The following is a 26,463-nucleotide window of genomic DNA, read 5'->3' as shown; positions in this document are numbered from 1 at the left end:
TACATCCGTTCAGCTTCTTCTAGATGCTGTTTGTCCACTTGTACAGGCACTGTTGACTGACCTACAACCACCTGGTCTGGATGCACAGACATTAGGGCAAGAGACCTTTTCCAGGTATATTAGGGAACACGTAAACTGAAAGCTGAAATTCAGAATCAACTGCCTTTGGTGACATAATTCTGAAACAGCCAGCTAATCTGTTTTCAAGAGCTTTCTTCTTCCAGACCTCTGCAGTGAAGAGTATAGTCCAAACAGTTGTGTAACAAATGGAACTTGAACTTTGGGAAGATTGAAACTTTTGTGGATGTTTTTTCTTTTTTTAATAGTAGTCCATGTGATCTACTACATGAGCACTACTTTCATGTCAGACAGTGGTTGTGTTTTCTGTGATACAAAGAAGATTTCATAATCACTTGCAGGCTGAGTTGCCTTGTCTTATCATCTAAGTCTTCATCTTTGTCCTGTACCCTGTAGTTGCAGGAAATAAAAGTGCTTGTGCAGAATTAAGGTATGAGATTAAAGCAAGCCAGAAAAGAAATAAAGGGATTCATAAAACTTTTACAGGGTGTTGAAATATTCATTCCGTTTATATAAATGTGCCATTCACATTTCTCTCTGGCAAATTGCATATGCCAAGCAATACCTGTCTACAAGTTGTGCTTATATAGTTTTACTGACTTGGCTACTCCTAACCCAGACACACCAGCACTGTACAAAAGATGTTTGATCATTTTTAAAATGTCATCTTTAGTGGTATACTGACAGAATATCTGCTGCAGATCCTGAGCTGGTGTACAACTACATAAATGCATTTTGTAAAGTTGATAGCAGACAGACTCATCCACTGTGTTCAGCTGTAGTATAAGAAATATTAATAATCTGGAAAAAAATTTTAAAATTGCAAAGCTTAAGTTTCTAGAAACAGGCTGTTGAACAAGCCAGAGAGGAAACTGAAACAGAAGAACAGGTGTATTGAATATGCACCATCTTCATGCATGTATCTGTATGTACATGAAAGAAGGGATGAGATGCTGAGAGAAGAAACAGCATCAGCTGATATAAATCCATCTGTAAGAGCCATGTAGGGCCTCCCTGCTGCCTTTTTAGGTGAATGTGACAGTCTTGTGGCAGCAGAAGGCTCTATTATCTCATTTTTGGTGTATAACCCTCCTATGAAGTATTCTCTGCTCGAGAGGCCCCAGGAACACAAGCCTGTGCTAACTTTTCCAAGTGCAGCTTTCACTGATGTCTGTTTAGTAGGGGGCACATGGCAGGCATCAGGTCTTGTAGGTCACCTGCCAGGTGACACTCTGCCAGGACACAGCAACAAAACATACTGAGGAATCCTGCTGAGTGCCCTGGATGCCAAAGTGGGTAACAGCCTGTGATGGTGCTGTGCTGCTGCTGAATGGCACTTGCTGTTGTTTATTGCTTCTGCTAGAAATAATTTACTATGAATTTACTCCTCAAGTCTTTCTGTCAAACAAAAAGACCTTTCTTTTTTTTTTTTTTTTCCTACTTCCCTTTTTCTTTTCACCCTCTATTTGGCTGCCAGTTGACATTGTTTCTTTGGAAAAATAAAAACATGTTTTGAACAGAAAAGCTATTTCAGATTATGAGTGTACCTGATCCTATCCTGTACTTATTGAATTTCCTATGAATAAAGGACTCCAAGGCCATCATATAAGCTGTAATTCACAGATAGCTTGCTAAATGTTCACTTTCTTTAGAAAGTATTTATTTAAATGAAATTGATTACATTTTTTTAAATCCCTGTAAATATCTCATCTGGTATCCTCAAAATAGGATCTTGAAGATAGGAAGGAGATGATGATCTGAAAACATACATTAGTGTTTCCTGTTCAGAAAAGGGCTGATGATGAGTTCTGTGGAAAGTTCCATGCAGAAATACGTGTAAGCCCTTGCTATCCCTTTGCAGCAGTGGCTCCAGCAGTGTATTTGTAACAGATAAGCAGAACTGCAGCAGAGGACATGCTCAGACAAATGGCAAACCAATTGCTTTTGATGTTGGAGGTGGCAAGGGGCGACAAGTGTATCTTTATACTTGGGAAAAGTCTTGTTAGCTTAGCACAAGAAAAAAGAAAATTGCTGGCACAATTGCTTTTATAGGATAAGATTGATAGGTGCATTGAAGATGCTGATCATATTCTATGACTGGTTAACAGCCCAAGGTGCATCAGCAGAATTGGGTGTATGTGCAGTTAACAGGCTGGGATACCACAGGAGAAACAATGATAGGGTGTGATACAGGGTGTCTTGTGAGAGCAGAATTCTTCATTTGCAGTTCAGGGCTCTGATTTCTCATATTTTGCTGTCATTGCTTTGGGGAATATGATCTGATATTGCGCCTTTTTATTAAATTATTTTTTACTGGATTCTTTTTCTCTCTGTTTTTTCTCTTTTTTTTTTCTTTTCCCCCACCTTCCTTCACCTTCTCCTTTGTCTTCCTATGAGATAGAAAATAAGTCATTGCAGAGAACTGCTTAATGTCGGATGGTCCTTGACCAATCATGTTTGTTATCAAATGCCCAAGGTAAATACCCAAATTATTGCTTACCAAAATGAAGCTGAGATTGTTGACAGGGATAAAGCTTCATGGCAGAACAGTCACCTCTGAAGTAGTCATCCACATGCATCCCTTGGTTTGCATGTCTGAGAGAGAGGTGGGCAGGGCTTTAGGGGCATTCAGGCCAGAAAGCTGTGAGTGGCCAGGGGACACATCTGTTCAGACCAGGAGTTGTCCTCTTCCCTTCTGCCAGGAGCTAAAGATTCTGTTCATTGGTGCAAGCTCAAGACTGAAAGTTCCTGTCTCACATGGCAACTGTTCCTAGAGTCTTGGTTTAGAATAACTTTGTTAAGTAAATGTTCACTTTTCCCAAAGTCTCTAGGAGGAAGGGCTTTCTTCTTGAGTATGGCTGTGTATCCTCTCTGCTGCTGGGAGCAGATTGCTGCACGAGCAGGCTCTGTGCTCTCACTGCTGCCAGCCTGTCAACAGCCTTGTTGATGAGGACAGTATAGAGAAGAGCCCAGAATGAGTAAAGTCTGTCTTCAGGGAGCATAAGAACACCAGCAGGCAGTGCAGGATGAAATCACATGTTGTGTTTTAGTCTGTTATTGCTACAGATTTTCTGAGACTTGAAACATTTTGGATCCTCATTCTCTTGCTGGAAGAGGGGTATGGACATGCATGGACTACAGAAGCACTAAGCAAACACCAAGCAGGTTTTCTGGAGTGGCTGTTTTTAACAGGAACCAACGATTTGTTGTCATGCAAACTGCCACTAATGACTTTTGGCTGCCAGTGTTAGCATTTATTTGACATATTCTCGTTTCATTCAGGGCTATTTATTGGCCAATGTGCTCACAACTGATAATTAGTGGAGCAGAGCTTTTCAGAAACAAGTTTTCCTTTGTGATATGCTCTGTAAATGTCAGCAGTAGAGCTCTTCAAGAAATCACGTTATGCTGTGGCTTAATGGAGGGTTGAGAACAAGAACTGAAGTGTGAATTTAGACTGGCTGGAGCCTTGGATCTTAGGAATAAGATTTAAAAGGGCCACTTTTTGAGCAGCATTGAATCAGAGCGTCCTTGCTCCTGCAGTACCTTTGGTTTTAAGAGCTAGGAGAAAAATCAACTTTAGTTGCAAAATGCTCTGGAAATCAAAGACTGTAAATTCTTTATAAGCTATTTCCTAATTGCTGCCTGTGTTGAAATGAAACCATTTTTATAAGACACTTGTGATTTACTTTAACCAAATTGTAGTATTTAATGTAGTTAGGGGAAATTCACAAGAACTAAACTACCAATTTAATTCCCTTTATAGAAACTGGCAGTCAAGGTGTCAATAGAGAGAAGTCAGCAATTCTGAAGAAGCTGTTTCATAACACCTAATTCAGAAGTTAAAAGCAGATGGCAGGAATACTTTCGTATTTGTGATAATTCCTAAACTAGCAACTGTTCCACAAATGAAGGGAAACAGCCTGACATCACAGATAAGAAGTTGGTCTTAGTTTATTCAAGAGTGAATTTTCCCCAGGACTGAGTTTCTTTGTAGTTTTAGTCTCATAAAAAAATCAGTTGCTTTCTGATTTGGCATTAAGTTGGCTATGGAGTTACAGAATTTTGCATCAAATTGAAATGCTGTGCTCCCTGCAAGTTTGTAAGTGTGCCATCAAACTCCTGTACAAACTGTCATACTGATAGGCAGAAATTTTCATGATAGTTTCCATGGTAACAAATTGTTAACAGCAGTTTTATTTTCTGAGCTTTTAATAGTTGTTAATTGCAGACCTCTTTGATTTTTTCACTAAAAAAAAAAAAAGAGAGAGAGAAAAAAAAGGTTAAAACCCTCTCCCCCAGCTCTTATTATTTTTGGTTTGTAAAAAGGATCAGATGAAACTAGTGTTAATGCTTAAAAGGATAAAAGAGCTCTCAATGGAGTTTAGGTGACTTAAATGACTGACTTGAATCATGATACAGTTGCTGACAGGAAGTCTTGATCATATGAACCTCAGTTATTTTTCAGAAGCAAATAGAAAACTGATAGCTTTGGTTGATCCTTGAAATGTATGGTTTGCAAAGAGAGTCTACATTCTTTCTTCTTGGGCACTAGGAGGGTGTTACTTGTCTTTGTGCCTGTGCCTCAGGAGTTATGTAGTTTAGTAAACCTCTCTTCAAATTCTTCATTGTCTGGTGTTCTTCATTTTTTAATATTTTTCTTAACAACAGAAAATACCAATTGACAAAATTGATACTTTATGAATAAATTGTGTCAAATTGCAGTTGGATAGAAATTGGAATTGAAGTAATGTATGTCAGTCAGATGTTTGTGTACAACATATTAGTTAAAAGTATTTAAAGCTACCTGAAATATTCTGGTTAGAGATACATTTAAAATTTTGTTTAAAAATAAGTTTTGCTTAAAAGACTACTTTATAAAGCAGAGAGAGTACTTCAGGCTGCTGCTGCCAAAGAAAATATTAATTGCAAGTGAGGAACAGAAAGCTTGTTTCCTACCAGAGTGATTGGGATTTTAGAGGCTGGCTGAAGGGGAAAATATGTTTCTAATAGGATTTTCAAAGGTGTATAATCAGTTTGGATGCCCAGTTCCCATGAAATCTCTTCAAAAGCTTTTTGAATTGATATTCGACTATCCCTGCCAGCCTAGTCGATTTGCATGCAGAAACATGGCTGATAAATGCCCATCACAAGCAAACAGCCAGCCCTCGGTGGCTGAGGGGATCCTTATCAGAATGCAGAGGTGGATGCAGGCATGGCTGACATGCAGGAGCAGCTCAACAGACTCTTGTGAAGCTACAAAAGTGGAGTGAGTACTGAAGTGTTCAAAGTAATGAATAACATCCTGAATGCATTTGAGAGGAACAGCAAATGTGGCAAGGGATGTTCTGGAGATCTGAATATGATGGGAGGCACCTGTTCTGTTCTCAAAATTTAAATGAGAGAGAAGTGTTGTGTGAGGAAGGCAAGTGCAGAGGGGTTCTGGTTTTATCCTCGTGTTCCCTTTCTCCAGCAGAGGGAGAGGATGGAAATGGATGAAATGTAGTTGCCCAAATGACCTGTACATCCTGTGGATGTACACTCAGAACAACACCTGACTCCAAACTGTATTTGAAAAGATCCTGAAAAAAATACAATCCCTCTTCTGATGGTGCCCCTCCTTGCCATTTTGCCATTTTCTTTCTTACAGAGTCAGATATTGCAGACTTTGATGGCAGAAGTTCACTTCTCTACAGGTTCAATCAGAAGCTTATGAGCACATTCAAAGATGTAGTTTCCTTGAAGTTCAAGAGCATGCAGGGAGATGGAGTCTTATTCCATGGAGAAGGACAGCGTGGAGACTACATAACCTTGGAACTGCAGAAAGGGAAGCTCTCCTTGCACCTCAACCTGGGTAAGGGTAATTAGGATTATGGTTTTGCATAGAAATCTATTATTTTTATTCAACAGTATCTGCAAACTCTAGCTGATATCAACAGAATGTTCTGTGTGCTGATGTCATGCAGGACATGGTAGCTGAGCTAAGAGACTTTGGCTTCTCTAACTAGTGTTGAGCAAGGCAGAACTAGAACTGCTCAATATGGCTACTTCTGATTCTTCACATAGCTCCTTTTTCTTTTTTTTTTTTAATTTTGCATGTGTGTGTGATTTTTATATTAATTTTAAGAACAGCATTCTCAGGAAGTGGCCTTTGGACTGCAGGAAAGGCTTATTTTTGGTTTGTGTCTAATTTTTTTCCATTCACTCACTGATTCAGAGCTGAGCTGAGAATAGAGAATTTCAATGATAACATTCTGGTCAAAACATTGTTCACACTGCTATATGTTTCCTTCCTGAAAACTCTGAATATTCCTTCTTCAATATCTGTAAGGCCATCACTGTGCAATCATGTTGGATGAGAGCATCAGAGAAAGGCTGGCTTAATTTTTTCCTGTAGAAGGATGCTTGTTTTTTTCCCTGATGGATACACTGAAGCATTTTGATAATGGTAGAGACTACTCCAGTAGAAATGATCATACCCCCCTCTTCCAGCCTTACTGCAAAATCTTCACTGGCTTCATCTGTGGGTGTCCCATGGTACTGGCCTCAGCAGTCTCTGCTGGCTCATGTTTCTCATATTGAGGGGTTTAAGTTGGGCATTTTTCCCCTTGTGCTTAATTATGTTTGTTTTAAAAATCAGTAACTATTTTCCACAGCTGTTGGACTTCATTTTTACATAAGTTCATTAATTGTTGGAGTCCCCAGGTTGTGCTTTCTTCCTTTCCTTCTTTATTTTTCAGCCAAGTTTGGAAATAATAATGCATCATTCTCTGATTTGGAATTTGGATGTTACTTGAACCAAAATCTGTCCCAAAGCTCTGAATGGGGGAATCTACCCCACTGAATTGTCCTCTTACAAATTTTTTGTGCTAGGATAAGAATATACTACAGTTAATTATATTATGTAACTTCCAGAGGAGATACTGTTGTGAATGTGTATTTTGAGACGAGTTGGGTTTTTTCTTCAGCTGTAGCCCCAAGTGTACGAAATTTTAGCCATTTCAGGCCCTCTTTTTTGCATTCATATGTCATGACAAGGTTTTTGATGACTTCTCTTGAATCTGCTTGCATCTTGCCTGGTAGTTTTGGAGCATGTGTTCTCTCCATTCCGTGGGAATGTAAAGGAGGATACACATGTAAAGGAGGATACACACTCCGTTTCAGTGAGAGGCTCTGAAGTGTTCAGACATGTAGCCGGCTGGAAAACAGAAGAGTGCTTGAAATTACTGGGTTAAAATTGCCAGCCTAAATATTTTTATGATTTGTGATCTATACTTTTGGAGAGCTAGGCCACATTTAAGAATTTTTATGAGCTGAACAAAACACTCTTATTGCTTCACTGACTAGTGCCTTCTTTTTAAACAATTTTCTTGTTAAAATGCAGAAAGCACAGAGTTGACAGTGAAGTGTCAGGATTGGTCTGTTAATGTGATTAGACAGAAGATTTTGGTGTTACCCAAAGGAAGCTCTTAAGCCACCAGGACCAAAAAGGCCTGGCAGAATCAAGGATACAAACAAAGTACTAATGTCCAGCCTGCTGCAATGTGTGAGTGCAGCATCTGTAACACCTCCTGGTTCATCACAAGGATTTCACAGGGAAAAATGTGTGTGTGGTGGGGGGATATACACACATGTGTGTGAATAAGAGACCCAAGGAATCTAAGGCAGTCTTTGAAAAGGATCTGTTTCCAAGAGCCCTGGCTTGCATCCTGGAACTCTGCTCCTTGCTTTCCTCGAGTCCCCATGCTCCAGTTAAGAGTCAGGAGGTAACTCTGGTGTCTTCTGCCTCTCTGTGCCGCTCCAGGGGACTCCAACCTGCACTTCAGTAACAGCCACACCTCTGTCACCTTGGGCAGCCTCCTCGATGACCAGCACTGGCACTCAGTTCTCATAGAACGCTTCAACAAGCAAGTGAACTTCACAGTGGACAAGCACACGCAGCACTTCCGAACAAAGGGGGATTCAGATCACTTGGATATTGATTATGAGGTGTGTGAAGCCCTTTAGGTTATAACCTGTGAGTTGAGGTATGAATTGCTATAAAATGAATATGATGATCTTTCCAGCCAAGATCATTATTTAATATTTCCTTCCTAGAGATCTCCTTTCATACTTTAACAGCATAAACTATGTCAGTGTAATTCCATATATGGCAGAAAGTGGCAAATCTCTGTGCAAATAGGCATTGCATTATGTTTGCACTTCAAAGTATGGCATACTTTGAATAAATGAGAAGTCATAGCCTGGGTTCTAGTCAAATGTTCAGGCAGCAGCTGTGTTATCATCTCCAATATGATTTTAATGGCATCACTGTGCACCATCCCTGCATTGAATTGAGCATGACTGTGGGGATTCCAGCTCTGAGTTGTCCCTCTATCCAGACACCACTTGCTTGAATTACAGCTCTCCACATAGAGATGAACAGGTGAAAATTATTGTATTCCCACCAGGAATGAAAGACCTCCAGTATGCGAGGAAGTTTTAGCGAGGTGGGTATCTATCTCTTCTCCCAGATAGCAAATGACAGGATGAGAGGAAATGGCCTCAAGTTATGGCAGAGGAGGTTTAGATTGGATAGCAGGAAAATATTCCTTACTGAAAGGGTGGTCACACATCGAAATAGTCTGCCCTGAGAAGTGGTGGAATCATCATCCCTGGGAGTGTTCCAAAGATGGAAGTATGGAAATGATACCTGGGGATATGGTCTAGTCATGAACATGAGGGTGCTGGTCGGACTCAGTCTCAGAGGTTTTTTCAATCTTAGTAATTCTGTGATTCTGTGACTCTCACAACCAGCAGCTTGACCCAGTTCCCTTCACATCTGAGCATGTTGCAGAGCATGCTGATCTAGGGAGCCAGAGCAGCTCAGCAAAGGAAACGTCCTGCCTTCCCATAAACCTGAGCCTGGTGTGCTCCCCTGTGATGAGACCAAGATGTGGCAGAGTGCAGTTTATATCACCCCAGCAGTTCAGTGCCTATGGATGATAGTTGTTTAAAAAGTACCTTAAAACCCTAAATATCATCATATCTGTATGCAAGGCAGCTCCTCATCTGTTGGCCATTGACGCAAATGCGTGCGAATTCCCCCTGTTCCTTTTTATCCCCTTGTGCTTGTCTGCCAAGTCTTCCTTGCCCACAAGGCTCAGGGTCATGCTTGCACAGAGCCATCACCCTGTCTGGGTGTGTTGAGCTGGCATGGTTCACTGCTTCAGAGACCACAAGTTCCCCCTTTGCACTTTAATTCATTTCTCTGGAAAGGATCATTTTCCGACACACCCAAGGGAAAAAAGCAGACAGCTCAGCAGTGGCAGGTGCCTGCTCTCTCCTCTCATCTTCCAGATGAAATTCCTTTCTTTGCATTTCACAAAGCAGGGTGGAGAGAGTGGTACCTGTCCCCTGCACTGCTCAACCAAATCATAAGCACATTTAGTAGGGTCAGCACTTGGAACAGTGGGATTCTGCAACAGCTTTAGGGTGAACTATTAGGAGACAAAACTGTAACTGCTTTTAAGATGGAGTTGAGAAAAGCCAAATAACTGAGTCATCAGCTTTTCTAATTTCAAAATAATAAAATTTCTTACCTCTTGCTTGGTGCCAACTAGGGGAAACTCAGGCTCCAATCTAATTTACAGAACATTTTTCCAGATGTTCAAAAATAGGGAACATGATAGAAAAGATCTCCAGGTGTTGTAAATCAGCATCACTACCAACTACTTTGGCACTGAGACCTTGTCCCCTGAGCTTAGTTTTTCAGTGTGTTTTTTCTCCATTTGCACTGAGAGAGTCTTTCAGTCAAATGTAACAGCAATGCAGTCTACTGAAAGTTTATCTCAGCACACTTTGGGGATTAAAGGCCTTATGAGGGCAATAAAATCATTACTTTCATAATTAAAATTATTACCAATCACAAAGGAAACTGTTTTCTCTTAATAATGCTTTGGTGTAATTGATAATGATTTTTCTTCTGGTTTTGAAACCCCAGTACAGAGTCCCTAAGCAGGAGACTTGAAGAATAGAACATGAAAGAAGGAAAGTCTGGCATCTTAGAAAGAACTAATGATTCTCACTGGAAAAAAACCAAACATTTCTACCAGATAAGCCCTCATGCCAATAACAAACCTGCAAGTGATGTAAAGTAGCAGTCTGTTCACTCTTTATTTCTCTGAAGTGATCAATTAAAACAACTGAGGTGCAAGTTCATTAAGAACTTGTTTTCAAGTAAATGTTTTCAAGGTTACCCAGGGAGGTTTCACTTGCTTAATGTATCCCAGCTTGTTAGGTGGAGTGGGAGGAAAAATAACCCCCAAATTGCCCTTTATTTTTGTAATAATGAGCTGAGGTAAGGCTTTGGGAATTGTGACAGGGGAATAGGGCTGACCAGGTTCCAGGAACTGTCAGCCTGTAAGCAGTGCCACACAGCAGTGCATGCTCTTGCTGCAGTGGATGCAGCAGGAGTGCAGCACAGGTCCTGATCAAGTGTGGCTGCAGGATCCCCATCTGCATTATATCACTCACCATGCTGCTGGCTGTGATGGGAAAAATGAGTAAAACTTTAGTGGTACTACCAGTAATGCTTTGCCAGAAAGGTCAGTAAAGTTAATTAGAAATGAGCTGTGACATTTGGAAAATGAAGGCAGGATTATCAGAATTTTTTGGGGTTGTGGAGTTTGGTTTTCTTTCTTTTCTTCAGAATCTAAACAATTATGCTGTATTTGGGCAGCTTAATTTTCTTAGGCTCTTTGTCCTCCCAGGGCTTTCAGCCCTCCAGTTGAGTGAGGAGCTGTAACCTGCACAGTGTTAACATCTGCCAGGACTGAGACAACAGCACAGCAGAACTTTTAGCAAATGTGTAGCCTGCAAAACTCCATTACAAAGCTCCGTCCCAAATGCCACATGGACAGTTGTAAAGACCAAAGGACAGTGAAACTGCAAGGTGCAAATGGGGTACTTGTGTATGTGATAGTGCCCTTCTCTGGCTGAAACCAGAACTGCTCAACACGTGCCTGGTGGAAAGGAGTGACCGCAGCTCCCAGGCAAACCCAGAGCTCTGAGGGCAGGGAGAGTTTATTCCCCCATCACTCAGAGGTTCCTGAGCACTGTGGGTTGCAATCTGGTGTTACCCTCTGGGCCAGTGGGGCTGTGGGTTGCACACTGTGGGAAGGTTTCCTTGTGTGTGGGTGTTCCTGGGAGGGGAGCTGGTGGCACTAGGATGCTGTGCCAAGGCACTTCAGAGCTGCTCCCAAAGCAGTGAGCTCTCTGTGCCAGAAGTGTTTCTCCAGCAGCAGAAATGCAATGGGAGCTGTGATTTCCCCTAAGAGGTGGTCAGGGCCTGCCTCATGCTCCCAGTGATGTTGTTGGTAGGAATTCTTTCTTAAATAATATCCCAAGTGGATGAATGGAGTGGGGCTCTGCTCTCCTGCTTTTGGGGTGATAACACAATGTAGTATGATATATATGTACACATACATATATAATCTAAATAATGCTGTTCTTATTCTTTCCAAAAGCTCAGTTTTGGAGGGATTCCTGTCCCAGGGAAGCCAGGAACCTTTCAGAGGAAAAATTTCCATGGGTGCATTGAGAACCTGTACTACAACGGAGTCAATATAATTGACCTGGCCAAAAGACGCAAACCTCAGATCTATACTGTGGTAAGAGGCAGTGCCATGTGCTTTCCTTCTTTGCTTCCATGCTTTCTGTGCTCTCGTGGTGCTGCTGGCTGCATTGAATGAGCAGAGTTCAGATTTGGATGGCTGTGGGCATAATTAGCTTGTTAAAATGATATTGCTGAGGTTAACACCAGCCAGCACTGGCTCCTGTGGAGAGAGTTATTGAGAGACATGTGGAAACCAATGCAATTCTCTGATTTTCCTGGTGTATTAGAATTTGCTTGGGGAAACATTTTAAATTTTTTTTCCAAGATAAAAATGTGTATATTTAATGGCATGATAGAAGTCATAGAGATTTTTTTTCCTGGTTAATTCAGATAAAATCTTACTTTTTGAACTATTCTCTGTCACTGTTCGGAAGTACAGCGCTAGCAGAATTCTACTTTGATACTTCAGTTCATATTATAGAGGAGAAAAAATACTCCTGTTATCATTGGAAATAGTTTTCTTTGTGCTGCTCCTTATATTCAATGTATTGGCAGTTCTGAGAGCCATTGACTTTGCACTACTGTCTCTAAATGTGGAATGGTAGGGGTAAAGCAAGAGGAACTACAGTTTTATCCAGCTTGATAGCATAAACCACAAATATAACTTAACACATAGTAATGTCCAAAATTACAGATACATTTAAATATATCACAAAAATAACAAACATTTCATTTTGTAAGAAGAGTGAACTACACTCCCACATCCTTGACAAACTATATTTAATTCAACTCTGTTCAGCTTTTGTCTTACTCCTACACTGTGCTTTGATAAATGCCTTTTGGCTAACACTGTGTCTTTGGAGAACATGGAGATGAAACTCCTTCTGGGTCCCATGGCATCTTCTAGTTTGTAGCAATGTGTATGAAAACACAGAACCTAAAACAAAGCAAGCCAGAAGACCAAGGAAGTTCTTTCTGTGCTTTCCCTGCCTAGGGCAAGGCTGAATAGGCAGGGAGCTGGAAAATGGAACGGTGATGGGTGAGAAGTTCCTCACTGTGTTGTTGGCAGTAAAGACTGCCTCCAGGATCCTCCCCTGGGACTGAGAGACTTTGCTTTAATAATCTTGAGTTTGATTGTTCTGACTGAGGACTCAAAGGCAGAAATCCTATGAGCTGTGTTAAATTGCTCTTCCCCTCAGCTTACTTTCTAATGGGGGAGCAAAGAGCCTTTGTCCGCTTCTTAGGTCATTAAACAGCTGCTTGTTTTGCTGGTTGGGTAATGGGAAGGCCTTACTAAAGGGGAAGAGCAAAATTTTGCAATGCACTTTTTCTCAGAAGGGCATTGTCTGGGTGTAAGTGGCTCCAAGCAGTGAAACTCTGTTATCGCTACACTTGGCTCAGACAATGCTAGATGAAAGGTCTAGGAATCCCGCTCCTTCTCTCAGTTTAAGGTAGTGGTGATGTGCCTCCACCCTTCAATCTCTTTCACATAAGTGATGATTTAAATGCCATGGTTTCCAGAGGCAGGCTGCTTACTGCATTTGCCAAGGTTTATGAGCTGCTCTGTGCTGTGTCTGTGACGCTTGGCTATGCAAAGTGTGTGGAAAGGTTGCCACGCTCAGAGTGCCTCATACTCTTAGATGAACATCCCTCTATTGGAAATGGGCCCTGTAAATATCTTTTCCAACATTCTTTGCATCCCAGCTGTTTCTAGCAACTCTCAGGTACTTCTAGGTTGTTCAGGCTGATCCTGTTTCCCTTTTCTACTCTTCCTCACTCATTAGCAATTAACTTCCTCAAATTAAAATAACTTGTTCTTGTTAAATCTAGTGTTTTGCCTGCCAGAGTTACTCTGCACTAAATGCTTTTACTCAAAGTGCATTGAGGTTTTCAAGCAACAAGCTCCATCCACAGGGAGCTGCAAGCTTCCCTGCTTCATGTCTTTGTAGTCACTAAGGTCATCTGAAGTGGAAATGCAATGAAAGGATCAGCACAGAAGAATGATTAAATGTAACAGGGACTTGGAACTATTCCTTCCAAAAATATGTTACCTATTTATGTTCCTCTGTCCACAAGTTGGAGATCACCTGAGATGGTTCTGTGTTGTTAATCCCCAAAATACCTTTGTCTTCTAGCAAAAGATATTTGATGACAAACTGGTTGGTTTGGGATTAGAAAGCCATTAATGCTTAGAGATATCAGTTTTTGCCTCCAAAGGCAGGCAGACTTCAACAGTCACTCTCTGTGCCTTTGCGAATGTTGCCACAGTCAGTGAGCCAAACTTAGGGGTTTTCATACATAGCAGCTTTGGTTTTTTTCTATTTGTGACATCCTGCACACAAGCAGGAGAATGATACCGCAGTTTTGGAGGTATAGGGTTCCTCTCATGATGTAGTTCCTCACCCATATAAATAATGGTCCCAAATCAGCTGCATTTAAAGTCAGAGGAAGAAACTACAGGTTGTCAATAGCAGAGTGCTGTAGTTTGTATTGTACTCTTGGGTGGTGGCTGTGATATCATTCTGCCTGTTCTTTTCTGTAACTCATTTGCAGTTTTCAGGCTTGCAATAAATCCCCTTGAGAAGGCATCTCAAGATAATGAGGCAGCCTGTCTCTTTGAACTGGAACTTGCCTTCAGAATTCCATTTTTGTATTGCCTGATACCTAACCTCCCTACATAGCTCTGTCTGTTTGGACAGGCAATCTTTCTTCTCTCTGGGGTTTCTTCTGTCCCTGATGGCATGTTTTAGGCTTTGTGGCTTTTTGGGTTTAGGGGTGTTTTTTTGTTTTTTTTGGTTTGGTATTTTTTGATTTGGCAGGTTTGATTTTTTGTTGGGTTTCTTTTGAGGTTTTCTGTTGGATTGGGGTTTTTTTTTGGGGGGGGATGGGGGAAGGTTTGTTGTTTTGTTTGTTTGGGGTTTTTTGTTCATTTTGTTTTCCCTTCCCTTGATCATTGAATGTGGAGCAATGATACGGAATCTTTTATGTGCTTTTCAAGTGATTACTGCAAAAGGTTATGAGAAGTCAAATTTCTGTAATTAACCACTGTCATGGTCCTAGGGTAGACCCTGGGGAAACCTCATAAAATGCTTTAAAATAGTAATGTAAAGGCTTGCCCTATTTACGAAATGTCTTCTCAGCACAAGAGAAGTGCAGACTGCTCATTATGAGAAATCATACAGCAGTTACACTTCTTGGGCAATTAAGTAGGGGCAAGAAAATATGCAAGTAAGAGCCACATTTACAAGAAGCAGAAGGGAAAGTTTTCTTCACAGAAGGAAATTTTATCTCTTGATATCTGGATGGAGAAGTCTTCATTGAGGGATTTTGTGCTTGTTAAGAGTATACGTAGATGCAAGAAGAGATGGGACAAGTTTTAGGAAAACAAATCCATTGAGAATTGCTAAATGCATCTGGTTGAGGGGGGACATAAGAGAAAACAATAGCTATAGCCTCCTGAAAATATAGAATCCATTCCACCATGGATGGGTGGAATCTAGCACCATTAATGCTAGATTCTGGTTGCACCTTTAGAAACTGCTCGAATGTGACCTGTGGCCAGTATCTTAACTTGTTTTTGTGCTTCACTGATTTGTGATGCCAAAATGGAAGTTGTCTAGCTCATGAAAAGAAATGAGGAGATCATGAAAAGATGCTGTGTTTGGTCTTCTCTGTGTTCCACCCTACTTACTCACTGAAATTGAGTAAAACACAATCTCCCTTTCTCTTCCATTACCTCTGGCTAATAGAAATTGGAGTTGCATTTTTGTTTAGCAGAGCAAAGCCTGTGCTGGCTCCAGAGGAGTGCAGGGTACTACTGTAAGGCAGAAGTTGTCAGCTCTCAGGTATGCTTGAATTTCTACGCTGGCCTGCCATGCTGAATGTGAGAGTGACAGCTCAGCACAGCGAGGGATGTGGTGACATGTAAATGTATCACTGTAGTGCCTTGGGGAAATAACCAATTGCCAGCATCAAAGAGCAAGGAAAGATACCCAGTGACAGGAGAATGTAAACTAATAATTCATTCTCTTTATAGAGAATCCAAACATGCTATTTTATTAAGCTGATTTGAGATACCTTCATCCTGAGAAGAATTTACTTGTCTGTGAATGTCTCGTTCTACCAAAGTGCTCTGGCAAGTGTTGATCTATCTGTGAACATCAGGCTGGTGATTTGTGAAGGCCCCTCCTAAGGTTTGGAGAATCACAAGTTAGATTTTTTTCCTATTATTGGTGCTCCAGTAAGACTATAGGAATCCTATATAAAAAATGTTGGAAGTTTTCAGTGACATTTTTCACAACTTTCTGTGGACCAAGATGAATTTCTAAAAAAATAAATTTTGTTCAATTATTTAATGAAAGTGTTGGGTCACACAATTAAAGTGAGAACGGAATTTGTTATTTTTTAGATAAGGCAGGTGAACTCAGATTCTAGAAATATTTGGTTCTTTTAAAAACAGGTTTTTATATTTTCTTCTATCTTTCTTTGTGGTCTCTGGGTCTTCAGAGGAGTCTCCTTTGCATTCTACCTGCAATGTGGAATAGCAAGGAAGTCTATATAAATAGCATTCATTCTAAGGTCCTATTTTATTGTTCCTGAAGGGTATAACAGGATTATTTTGAAAGAAATTAAGTGTGTCACCTCAATTGAGGTCGTGAAATAAAGTCTATTTAAATAACATCTTTCCCATTGATTTCAGTTGGCTTTGTCCACAATTCTAAAGAGTTTCAGCTTGCAAATGTATAATCCAGCACATAGCTGCATTAATAAACTCTCCTTGATATGAAAGTTTCTTTGTGTTAGGATTTTGATAGTTGTGATGGCAACAAATGAAGCAAGTATTTTGGGGAGAGAGACCATATTTTTTAATAATTCTGGATGACATGCAGAAAAAAATGACATGTTTCTGAGCAAACAAGGCTTTTTTGAGAGTCATCAGACTTCAGCAAATTACAGGTTAGAAACAATTGTTCAGGGTTTCATTTATTACATTATCTGGCTAGTCAAATTGAATGAATAGGGCAGTTAGTGCCTGCTGAGCAGAGGAGGATGTTTCAAGGTGGGAGGTGATAAGGCTGTTAGTCCCTGTAGGAGAGGAAGAGAGATGGCTAATTATTGTCATAGGAGCTAGCAGGGGATAAGGAAAATGGGAGAAAATGTAATTTTCTGCAAAGCCAAGGCTTTAGTATATTTTTAAAGGTCTTATTCCTATTGGTAGGGCCTTAGGAACTCTTTGGCACTTGGCATATCAGAAGCTGAGCCCATCACAGTCAGGAGCCTGGATTGTGTGCAGTTCACACCAACCATTTAAGCTGGTGTTGTGCTATGATACACAGATAATTGGAATTTAAAAGAGGAAAATCTATTAAAGGAAACTAATACATAAAAAAAAAGAAAAATGCTGATAGGAATTGCCTTCCATACACCTTTCTTTTTTAAGTTAGATGTGATTCTGTTTTCATAATAATAATGAAGGAAAAAAATCTCATTGCTGCTGCATTTTGTTCTAGGCAATAAAAACTAATAAGCTGTAGATCACTTTACCTTGAAGTGGAGCAAAATTGGACTTGGACTGTAATAATTTGCCAGTTTGATCTAACACATCTATCTTATTCACTTCTAGCAAGGTGAATTTGAGAGGCTGGCTTCATTCCTACTTGTTGCTTAAAGTGAATATTCTCCCTCACCAGGAGGTTGGGTGTGGGTGAGATCTTGGGAGGAGATGTAGCAAGGACAGCTGATCCAAACTGACCAATGGGATATTCCACACCAAATGAGTCTGCTCAGCAATAAAAGCCAAGAGAAAAAGGAAGGCATTCATTATTGCAGAGCAACTCCTACACATGCTGAAGCCCTGCTTCCTAGGAAGTATCTGGGCATCATCTGCTCATGGAAAGTAAAAATTAAGTCTTTTGTTTTCCTTTGCTTCTGTGTGCAGCCTTTGCTTTATTGAACTGCCTTTCTCTTGACACAAGAGGGTTTTCTTCCTAGCATCCAGACAAAGTCAATACACCACAGAGAGAAAATATTAAGTGGTCACTATTTTCTGTGTATGTGTGTTTCCTCCTGTGGTCTTTTTTCCCCCTTTTCCTGTCTGAGAAAAACAATGTAGAATGTTTCCAAAATATTTCTGTATTTGCTCTCATCTTTTGTCAGCATCTCTTAACTATTGCACCATGAAATGAAACAGTAATGTACAGTTACTATGGGCATAAAAATGCTAAAATCCTTTGTTCTGCTTCTGACCAGTGACACAGTCAGTTTAGGAGTCTGAGATAAAGAACATTCAGAAAGGTCCAGCCAAGCATCTAATCCCTTTTTCTCTCATGTTGTCACAATGTTTCAGTTTCTTCTAAGTCTTCTCTATTTTTTGTAAAATGTTACTTTCCCTCCATTGGGAATATTATTTTAATGTAAGCAACTTAAATCAATGTGACAAACAATTAACATTTTGTTGGAATTCATGGTACCTGCAGTAAGTGGAGATAGGCCAGTTCTCTATCACGAGATTGATTATCACAGGGCCATATTAGTTTCAATGTAACTTGGACCAGGAAAGCTTTCAGATTTCCATATTGAAATTTTTTTCAGAGAAACAGAAACCCATCTCAGTACAGGAACTTTTGGTCCCCTGCCCTTGGGATGGACTGGTTGCTCACTCAGTGGACCCATCCTAACTGAAGGAACACTGTGCACCTTGGTGCTCCCATATCCTGTTTGAAGACAGTTTGCAGCAGTATTTCAGAAGGCTGGAGCTGGTATCTCACTTTGATTTGCTTTTCATGTAGTGTTCAGCATGGTCTTGAGAAGTACATGAAATATGTGGGTCTCCTGACATTTGTTCTGCTAGAGAGAATTAATTTAAAAACAGGGCTTGAAGGAACCTCCCTCATTCTCAAAATCCAGTTTCTCAGAGTTGAAGTCCAATTTTTCATCTTAGCCTTTTAAAACTGCATCAAAGGTCACCTTTTTCTTCTGTTACTCTCCTTGTAAATTCATCTGCAAACTCAGTCCCTTCACAGCTAGAAGTAGTCCTCCAATTTCCCAGCTGGAGATATTCTTGCCAGGTTACCACATTTGTATCTCAGCCAGGCCTGGGATCTTAGTCCCTTTACCTGTCATATGAAATCATCCTTTCTAATCCTCTGCAGAAAGCAAGATACCCTTTTTATTGGACAGTATCCACAGAGTGATTAATGAGGAAAGTTTAAGTGCCCATTTGATGCTCTAACCTGCAGGTAGAATGAGAACTCAGAAATACTCATTTATTGTTCTTTCTTTTCAAGCTGTGATCTTGGCCTGGATCCTCTGGTAGGCTAAGTGCTGAGAATTGCAGTGCAGCTGTCAGTTTGAATAATTTCCCAAGTGCATATTATTTTTGATTAGTATTCTCTGAGAGCAAGGAGGATGTATAAGGAACTTGTTACCAATTGCCCTGACTGTGGTGTTGTCTTCTCTTTTCATTGAACAGTACATAATACTATGTGAAGAAAGGCCAGAAATGACTGAAATGGTTCATTAAAGTTATACAGGTTTTATTGAAGTCCCACAGAAGTCACTGGAAAGTTTCCAGTCAGTTTTGGATGAAGTTTATGGCTCAGAGGATCTTCTATGTAATCCACTTTTGTCCTCATCACTTAGCAACTGTGTTCTTCCATTCTCTTTTAATAGGAGAGGCTCTGGTTCTTCTTTAAAATGCTGTAACATGCTGCTGCCTGTTCATTCCGCATCTCACTTGAACAAGAACCACCTCTAAAGCTGTACCCTGCCTGCAGAAATCTGGGCTGCTTCTACTCTTTTCTTAAGACAGCTGTCATGGCAGCCAGTGAAAAAATTGCAAGTATCTTGATTGCATTTTTAGGCTCAGAAGTTTTCTCTTGTAAGAACAATAAGAACTATTTTGTTAAGATTTCAGTGCTTGTTAGAGGAGTTGTTAATCAGTCTGGAGATGGACTCAATGGAATTCTCAAATGCCACAATAGCTAGAGTTTCCAGCAGCTGGGTAGAGCTGAACGTCCCCTTTATTTGCTCTAGGGATTAGACCATTCTTATCCCATTTCCTAGCCAATGAGCTCTTACTTTTCAGTTAAATCGGGTTCAATTATAAAATCAAGTGTCTTCCAGATATCTGGCATATACTCTGGAGAGTTCCAGAACTGCTGCCAATTAATGCAAAATGCTCATGATCAGATGAAGGCTTAGAGGCAGCTGTTTACTTTTCTGACTTAGACCTGCTGGAAAATTTTGATTGAAAATCACACTCACAGAAAATTTAATAATTTTTTTAAAGGGAACCCATCCTACTTCAAAGTAACAGTTGTGTGTCTTTTTTCAGGTTTTCATGTTACTGTCTCTAGGGAGGTAGACAGGTTGGTCAGTGTAAGGGTGTCAACAACTGTTGTTGGTGTGTATTAACTACATAATCTGGCTCTGCTCTGGAATGCTGGTTTAAGTTGTTTCCCTCCTAAATTAATCAGTTGAATTGATTTAAGTTCTTGGGGCATCAGTTGTTTTACTCAACTTTTCTTTTTTTTTTTTTTCCTTTTATTTTTCACAAATCCTGGCTAGTTTTTAGTCCTGACTGCAATTGCTTATGGCCCTTATGTCATGGAGGTCTCAATTTTTGAATAAGAGTAACAAAAATACCTCCTGAAAAGAACCCCCCCAAAAGGCAGGCACACCTCTTGTCTGTCTTACACAAGCACCTTTAATCTCATTTACACAGAATATTGCAGCACCAGCTTTGTGCATTTCCAGCTCTCTGTTCTTATGGTGTGTAGAACGACACCTGCTCTGCTTCAGTTTAGACAATGGAGAGGCTAAAGTTGAGGTCAGACTTCAGAGCTTGAAGTCTGACCAGGTTAAGCAAGGGAAGAGATGTGTAGCTCCTGTCCATATGTCCCAGCATTGGCATTGCAGTCAGAACTCTTTGCTGATCATGTCTCAGGACAAGACTTCTGGCCTGAATTTTGATTAAAACTGAGGTAGAAATGTAACAATAGCAAAAAAAAAGTTTGTGCCGTCTCTTCGTGCAGCAAATCCCAGCTGGTAGAAGAAACCTTTTAAAGGCTGAGACCAAATTTTCATCCTACTTCCCACCTGAGTAATGTTCAGTGGCGTTCAGATAGGCTTTGGATTATATCTCAAAACACATTGTAATATGATATACCCATGGGTTCCTTTTGCCAAATGTGGTTGGTAGCATTCTGAATCTAACAGGTACTATACAGATAGCTCCATACAGATAAGTATCTATCAAGGATTGCTTCATCCAGTGATAACTTTGTCTATTTCTGGCACCTTATTTCCTGTTAAAAAAATAAAGACTGGAAAGACGTTTGAAAGTGATAGGGAGCAGTTTCATCATCTGTCTGAGATTGCAGGCAGGAATTCCCCAAGCACTGTGCAACTTCCCGCACATCCATCAAGTGCTGTTCATTATAATTATCCAGTTAGAGTGAGGTGCAGGCTCTGATGAGAAGTGTTATCATGGAGAAAGCCTTACACTCCAATGTTTTTATCAGATTACAGCTGGTATTTTACAAAGCAGAAAGCAGCCATGTTCAAAGCAGCTGGCTACAACAATTCTCTCCTGGAGTGGCTTTGAAAGACATGGCTCCTTAAGTGCATCCTGGCTTTATATATTGTTAAGGTTTTATTCCATGGCCTGATTAACCTGGTGGGGTAATCTACAGTGGCTGAGTAAACTGATGGTGTAATTTCTTCCATCAGCTACAGTGATAAAAGCTAGTGCAGATTCTGCAGACTGCTTTGAGTAAATGTGCTTCTCTTCTGGACAAATTGCAAATTGATTTGAGGGCTGGGTGACTGTGATAATCAACTAAGGTGTGGCATTGATAAGGACATTTGGTTACATTTAGATTCTTCTAAATAGTAAGGTTTTGATTTTTGATCCCCAGCATTTGGGATAAAAGTAAAATTTTGAAGTTAGGTATGTTTTCCCAACATGGACAGATACATTTCCTATTGATTTCCAAAGATATGTGTCTGAATAATAATACCTATTTCAGCCTTGAGGGCGATTAGAAATCCAACGAGCTTATTTAACTGAAGATATTTTGAGATGACTGAATAAAAGTCATACTGATTATGTTTTATTTTTTATTTTTTTGCAGGGAAATGTGACCTTTTCTTGCTCAGAACCACAAATTGTTCCTATCACCTTTGTGAGTGCCAGTCGAAGCTACTTGCTGCTGCCCGGCACTGCTCAAATTGACGGTTTGTCAGTCAGCTTCCAGTTCCGAACGTGGAATAAAGATGGCTTGCTTCTGTTCACCGAGCTGTCTGAAAACTCAGGACATCTCTTGGTTTACCTCCATGGTGGGAGATTGATGCTACTAATTCAAAAGGAGACTGAGAACCCAGTGGAAATCTCTGAAGGTGTTTATTTCTTGTTTACTTTCCCTTGTCTGCTTCTAAAACACAAAGGTTCAGCTCCATGGGATGAAAGGATCAAGCAATAAGGAAACACACAATCTTTCTTTCTCTTTTAAATTTTCTCTTGCTTTCTGGTGGTAAAGTCACTCTGTACAGCTTGATCTAAGCTTGGAAAATTGGCATCCTGAAATCTCCAGACTCAATCTCACTGACAGTTAGCTGAGCCTCTATGTTCTTAAGCAGTCACACTCAATTTTCTTCAGTCAGGTCTCATGAAGCCCTTCCTGTTCCCATCTTCAGACTGTGCTGAAATCAGCTGGGAGCCAGCTCAGCCACATCATCTTTCCCCAGCAGAAGTTAAGGGAGGCTCAGAGCTGATTTTTTTTCTCTGACTGTAGCTTTGGACTCCCCCTTTATGCTAAACTCAGAAGAGTGGCTGACCATGGGCTTCCTCTCCTTATGCTCCCTATTAGGCTTTCTTAGCCACTTGACAAGTTGCTTTGTGTAGTGAAGCTGGTGGGATGCAAGAGGGTAAAATAGGGCTGCCTCTCTGATGTAAAATTTGAGAGAATAATAATAATAATAATAATTATGATGATAATAACAACAATAATAATATATTTTCTAAAAGAGCAGATGTTTAAAAACATGTAATATTAAAATATTCCCTGTACAGACTAAAAGAGGGCAGATGTATCTATTAAAAGAAGCAGAGATAAAAAACTGACAGAGTTGTCAAAGCAGAGCTGTTCTGTATGCATGTTTAATTCCCCTTTATGATTGAAAATGAGGCAGCTCTGCATCTATCCTTACTCATGTAGATTGCTACAGCCATAGCTTGCTGCAATTGAGCACTGAAAACAGATTCCAGCCTTTATTGCAGTCCTAATGAAATTTTTGACAAAGCTGAGACAATGTCAATATTTGGTTGGGTGCATTTGTTTTTATGTAGTTCTGAAATAATGAACCTGAGTCCAGCCTATCCAAACATGCTAAACTGCCTACTTGTACATGGGAAATGTGCAGGAGGTGCTTGTGCCATGTTCTGCAGATGTCAGGTACTCACAATAAACTTATGCTTGCTCAAGAATGGACCTGTTTTCCCCCCAAATGGGATCTATTTCCTCTTGTAATTATTTCAAACCTTAACAACATATTCCACTTCAAACTGCACTTCTAGTTGAAAATCCATTTTTTTGCTGGAAAACCAACCACTAATTCTATGGTAATTGTGCATGTGTTAACAGCCATTACTGAGTAAATTTCATTTTGAAATTTGTGATGAAATGGTTTTACACACACCTAACACCCACTTTTTTTTTATTTTGTTTTGAACTGTTCTTGCACCTCTTTGTGTTCCTAAGTGCTTGTTTGTTTTCTATGAAAGCAACATTAACAAAAATATTCTGTTAGGGTGGGGAGTAAATACTAGTTGTCTGTGCCTGATCTCAGTGACTTCAGCCTGATGGTAGCATATTTTGAACTGTAATGAGGTTGCTTTTGATCTGCACCTCTGTATGTGGGTTCAGAAGCTTCCCCACTGATTCCCACGGCTGTCAGAATAGAGGATGTGGAGTTTCTTTGTAGCTCTGTGGTGATATTTCAAGAGCCACACAATGCAGCACTGATTTTCAGAATAAGGAAACAAGACAGGTAATTTCCCACTTCACATGAGTGTCTGGAAGAGAAGGAGACTGCCCAGTATATTCCTCAAACTTTAGAGGTTCCTGGTCAGAGCAACAATGCCAGTTCTCAGAACATCCACGTAGAAATCCAACTTCTGTACATCCATTAATAGTACCATGTGCTGCATTGGTGGTGGAGGGTTTTAAGAAACACAAATCCTACTGATACCTGTTGAAGTCATTCAGGTTTCAGGTTGGAGCCTGAGAGCAGGCTATGAATGTCTCACTGAATCTAATCTTCTGCAACCTCACACATGTGCTTAGTACCAGAAACTCAGTAGAGATCTCTGCACATTTTTAGACTTTTAGGCATTTACCAACACACTGAAGATAGACATAAAGATTCCCAAAATGGTAACAGTGTGTTACCAGCAAGGTGAAGGATTGGGCTAGTTTGATGAGTGCCTGCAGTAGTACAAGATTAGACTAAAACGTGAGATGACCTACTTAAATACTCTCAAAACTTCCCTTTACCTGGGCCCTTTCTCTTATGCCAGCTTGTTTCCAGAAGTAATGAGTTCTTTTCAGCTACAGTTCTCCCCTTTTATAGCTCAGCTGCGTATTTGCGGCCACAGGTTGGAAGCAAGAGGAGATTTGAAGAGCACAGTTGTCTCCTGCACGTCTTTTCTTCACTTTGTCCACGTTTTTTGCCAGGCACTAATCTCCACGACGGGCTTTGGCATTCTGTTAACATCAATGCCAGAAGGCATCGCATTACCCTGACGCTGGATAGCGACGCTGCCACCGCCAGCCATGCAACCACTGTCTCCAGGATCTACTCTGGGAACAGCTATTATTTTGGAGGTAGGTTGTTGCAGGGAAGTTTTCGTAATGTAGATCCTCAGGTGCTCACCACAGAGCTCTCCCTGGGTGCACCGCTTGCAGCTAAGAGCAAAAGGTAAGGAGTGATTAAATTGCAGTGCATTCAGCACCATGGACAGGTTGAAGGGTGTTGGTCAAGCCTCGCAGAGAGAGCACAAGCAGAACTGCAAGCTGAGCTGTAAAAGTGGACTACTGGTAGTGGTAGTCCATGGGTGTCTACATCTATCTGACAATATATGCAAAATCTACAAAGCTATATTAACCATGAGTGGTTTTGGTTTTGTTTTTTTTTGTTTCTTTTTTTTTTTTTCCTGGTTAAAAGGCCTTAGAATTATTAATATTATCAGCATTCCTGTAGAAACCACTGTCCTGATCAGGCTCAGTGACTTTTTGGAGCTTAGGTGGCATGCAGCTCAAATCTTCAAAGGTATTTATGTACAAAGCTCTTGTGGAAAATGAAGATAGGTTTAGCTCAATTTAGAAAAGGGAAAAAAAGTCTTGGAAAATACAATCTTCTGCTTTTTGGAGCGGAGTGCAAACATTAATGTCATTAACTGTCTTTTAATCTAATATATTTCTTTGTAGTGCTTGCTGTAGTATGGTTCTGATCTTGATGAACCCTGTGGATGCAGCACTAAGTGAGGATGTACGGGAGGTTTGGATCTCAGAGCTGTCTAAATACTGGGGAGGCTCAGATACAAATGGCTTTCTTGCTGCCCACAAGATTTCATCTGCACATTGCTTCAGCAGCAGAATTTAACACATAATGATTTTACATTTTGTACAACTCTTTTAACAACTCATGTTTTAGTTGCTGTGGAGTTTAAAGAGATGAAAAAAAAATCACATTTTGATTTTGCTCAACACAAGTATGTTTCACAAGGTGAAAACCTCATATTGTGATACTTTCAGTGGCTGGCTTCTCTCTTTTTTTCTTTTTTCCCCTAACTAGAGGATTTATAACACAGGAGGTTGCATAGCAAAAGGAATAAAAACATTTGGAATAATAAGCCTCTGAGTTCTTGCATCAGGAAATCCCAGCAGAAATAGTTGAACATTCCAATATTCTTCCCTGCCTCTTCTCTTTTTCCCACAGGGTGCCCTGACAATTTCACCGATTCCCAGTGTTTAAATCCCATTACTGCTTTTCAAGGCTGTATGAGGCTCATCTTTATTGATAACCAGCCCAAGGACCTCATTTTAGTTCAGCAAGGCTCCCTGGGGAATTTCAGTGATTTACACATTGATCTGTGTGGCATCAAAGACAGGTAATTATTATTTCCTCTTTCTTGTATTTGTTCTTTTTTCATCCTAGTGGTTTATAAATACAGGTTGCATTAAGTGAAAATTCTGATCTGCCAACATTACAGATATTAGGCATAATAGAGCTACTAATAGAAAATACTGCAACAAGGATAGGAGGACTGGAGGGGAAATGGTTTCAATTACATGAGGCTCTCTTCACATTGACTTGTAGGAAATAGAGTATGCAAATTCAATCAAACTATAGATTGGTGAAAGGATTAAGTTTTATGCATAAACAACATTTGATTGCTTTGAAGTTCTAGAGGAAATGAAAGAGAAGGAAAAATTAGTTGATTCATCAGAACATGTCATACCCTTAATATATAAGTTGGTTCTGCTTAAATAAATCATCTACAATTTTTCTTGTTAGCCATTACAGCACGTTCATGATGAGGATATGGTACATCTCATGTGCAATACTGCCCATTTAGTGGGACAATATAATGATGGAATGCCTGCATCTGCCAGAGAAACATTTCAGTTTAAATAGTGATCCACATCCCTCCTGAGATGAAACCTGACAAGAACCCCAGATTTTCCCATAAACAGCAGAGAGGAAATAAGAAACCAATTTTTTTT

The 26,463-nt window shown here is 40.2% G+C and overlaps 1 protein-coding gene across 1 annotated transcript in view; it reads left to right on the top strand.

Moving 5' to 3' along the window:
* The window catches only part of CNTNAP5 (contactin associated protein family member 5), a 410,986-nt gene that overhangs the window by 262,065 nt on the left and 122,458 nt on the right, over positions 1-26,463 (top strand). The window contains exons 6-11 of the mRNA XM_071435220.1: positions 5,729-5,932; positions 7,883-8,067; positions 11,586-11,729; positions 21,811-22,075; positions 24,412-24,561; positions 25,676-25,847. Coding sequence (XP_071291321.1) covers positions 5,729-5,932; positions 7,883-8,067; positions 11,586-11,729; positions 21,811-22,075; positions 24,412-24,561; positions 25,676-25,847 — 1,120 coding nt within the window. The remainder of the gene's footprint in view (positions 1-5,728; positions 5,933-7,882; positions 8,068-11,585; positions 11,730-21,810; positions 22,076-24,411; positions 24,562-25,675; positions 25,848-26,463) is intronic.

This window comes from Agelaius tricolor, unplaced genomic scaffold (genome assembly GCF_023055355.1).
Source record: "Agelaius tricolor isolate 1412-34295 unplaced genomic scaffold, bAgeTri1.0.p SCAF_10, whole genome shotgun sequence".
NCBI classification, from domain to species: domain Eukaryota; kingdom Metazoa; phylum Chordata; class Aves; order Passeriformes; family Icteridae; genus Agelaius; species Agelaius tricolor.
This window is presented reverse-complemented; position numbering and strand designations above follow the sequence as displayed.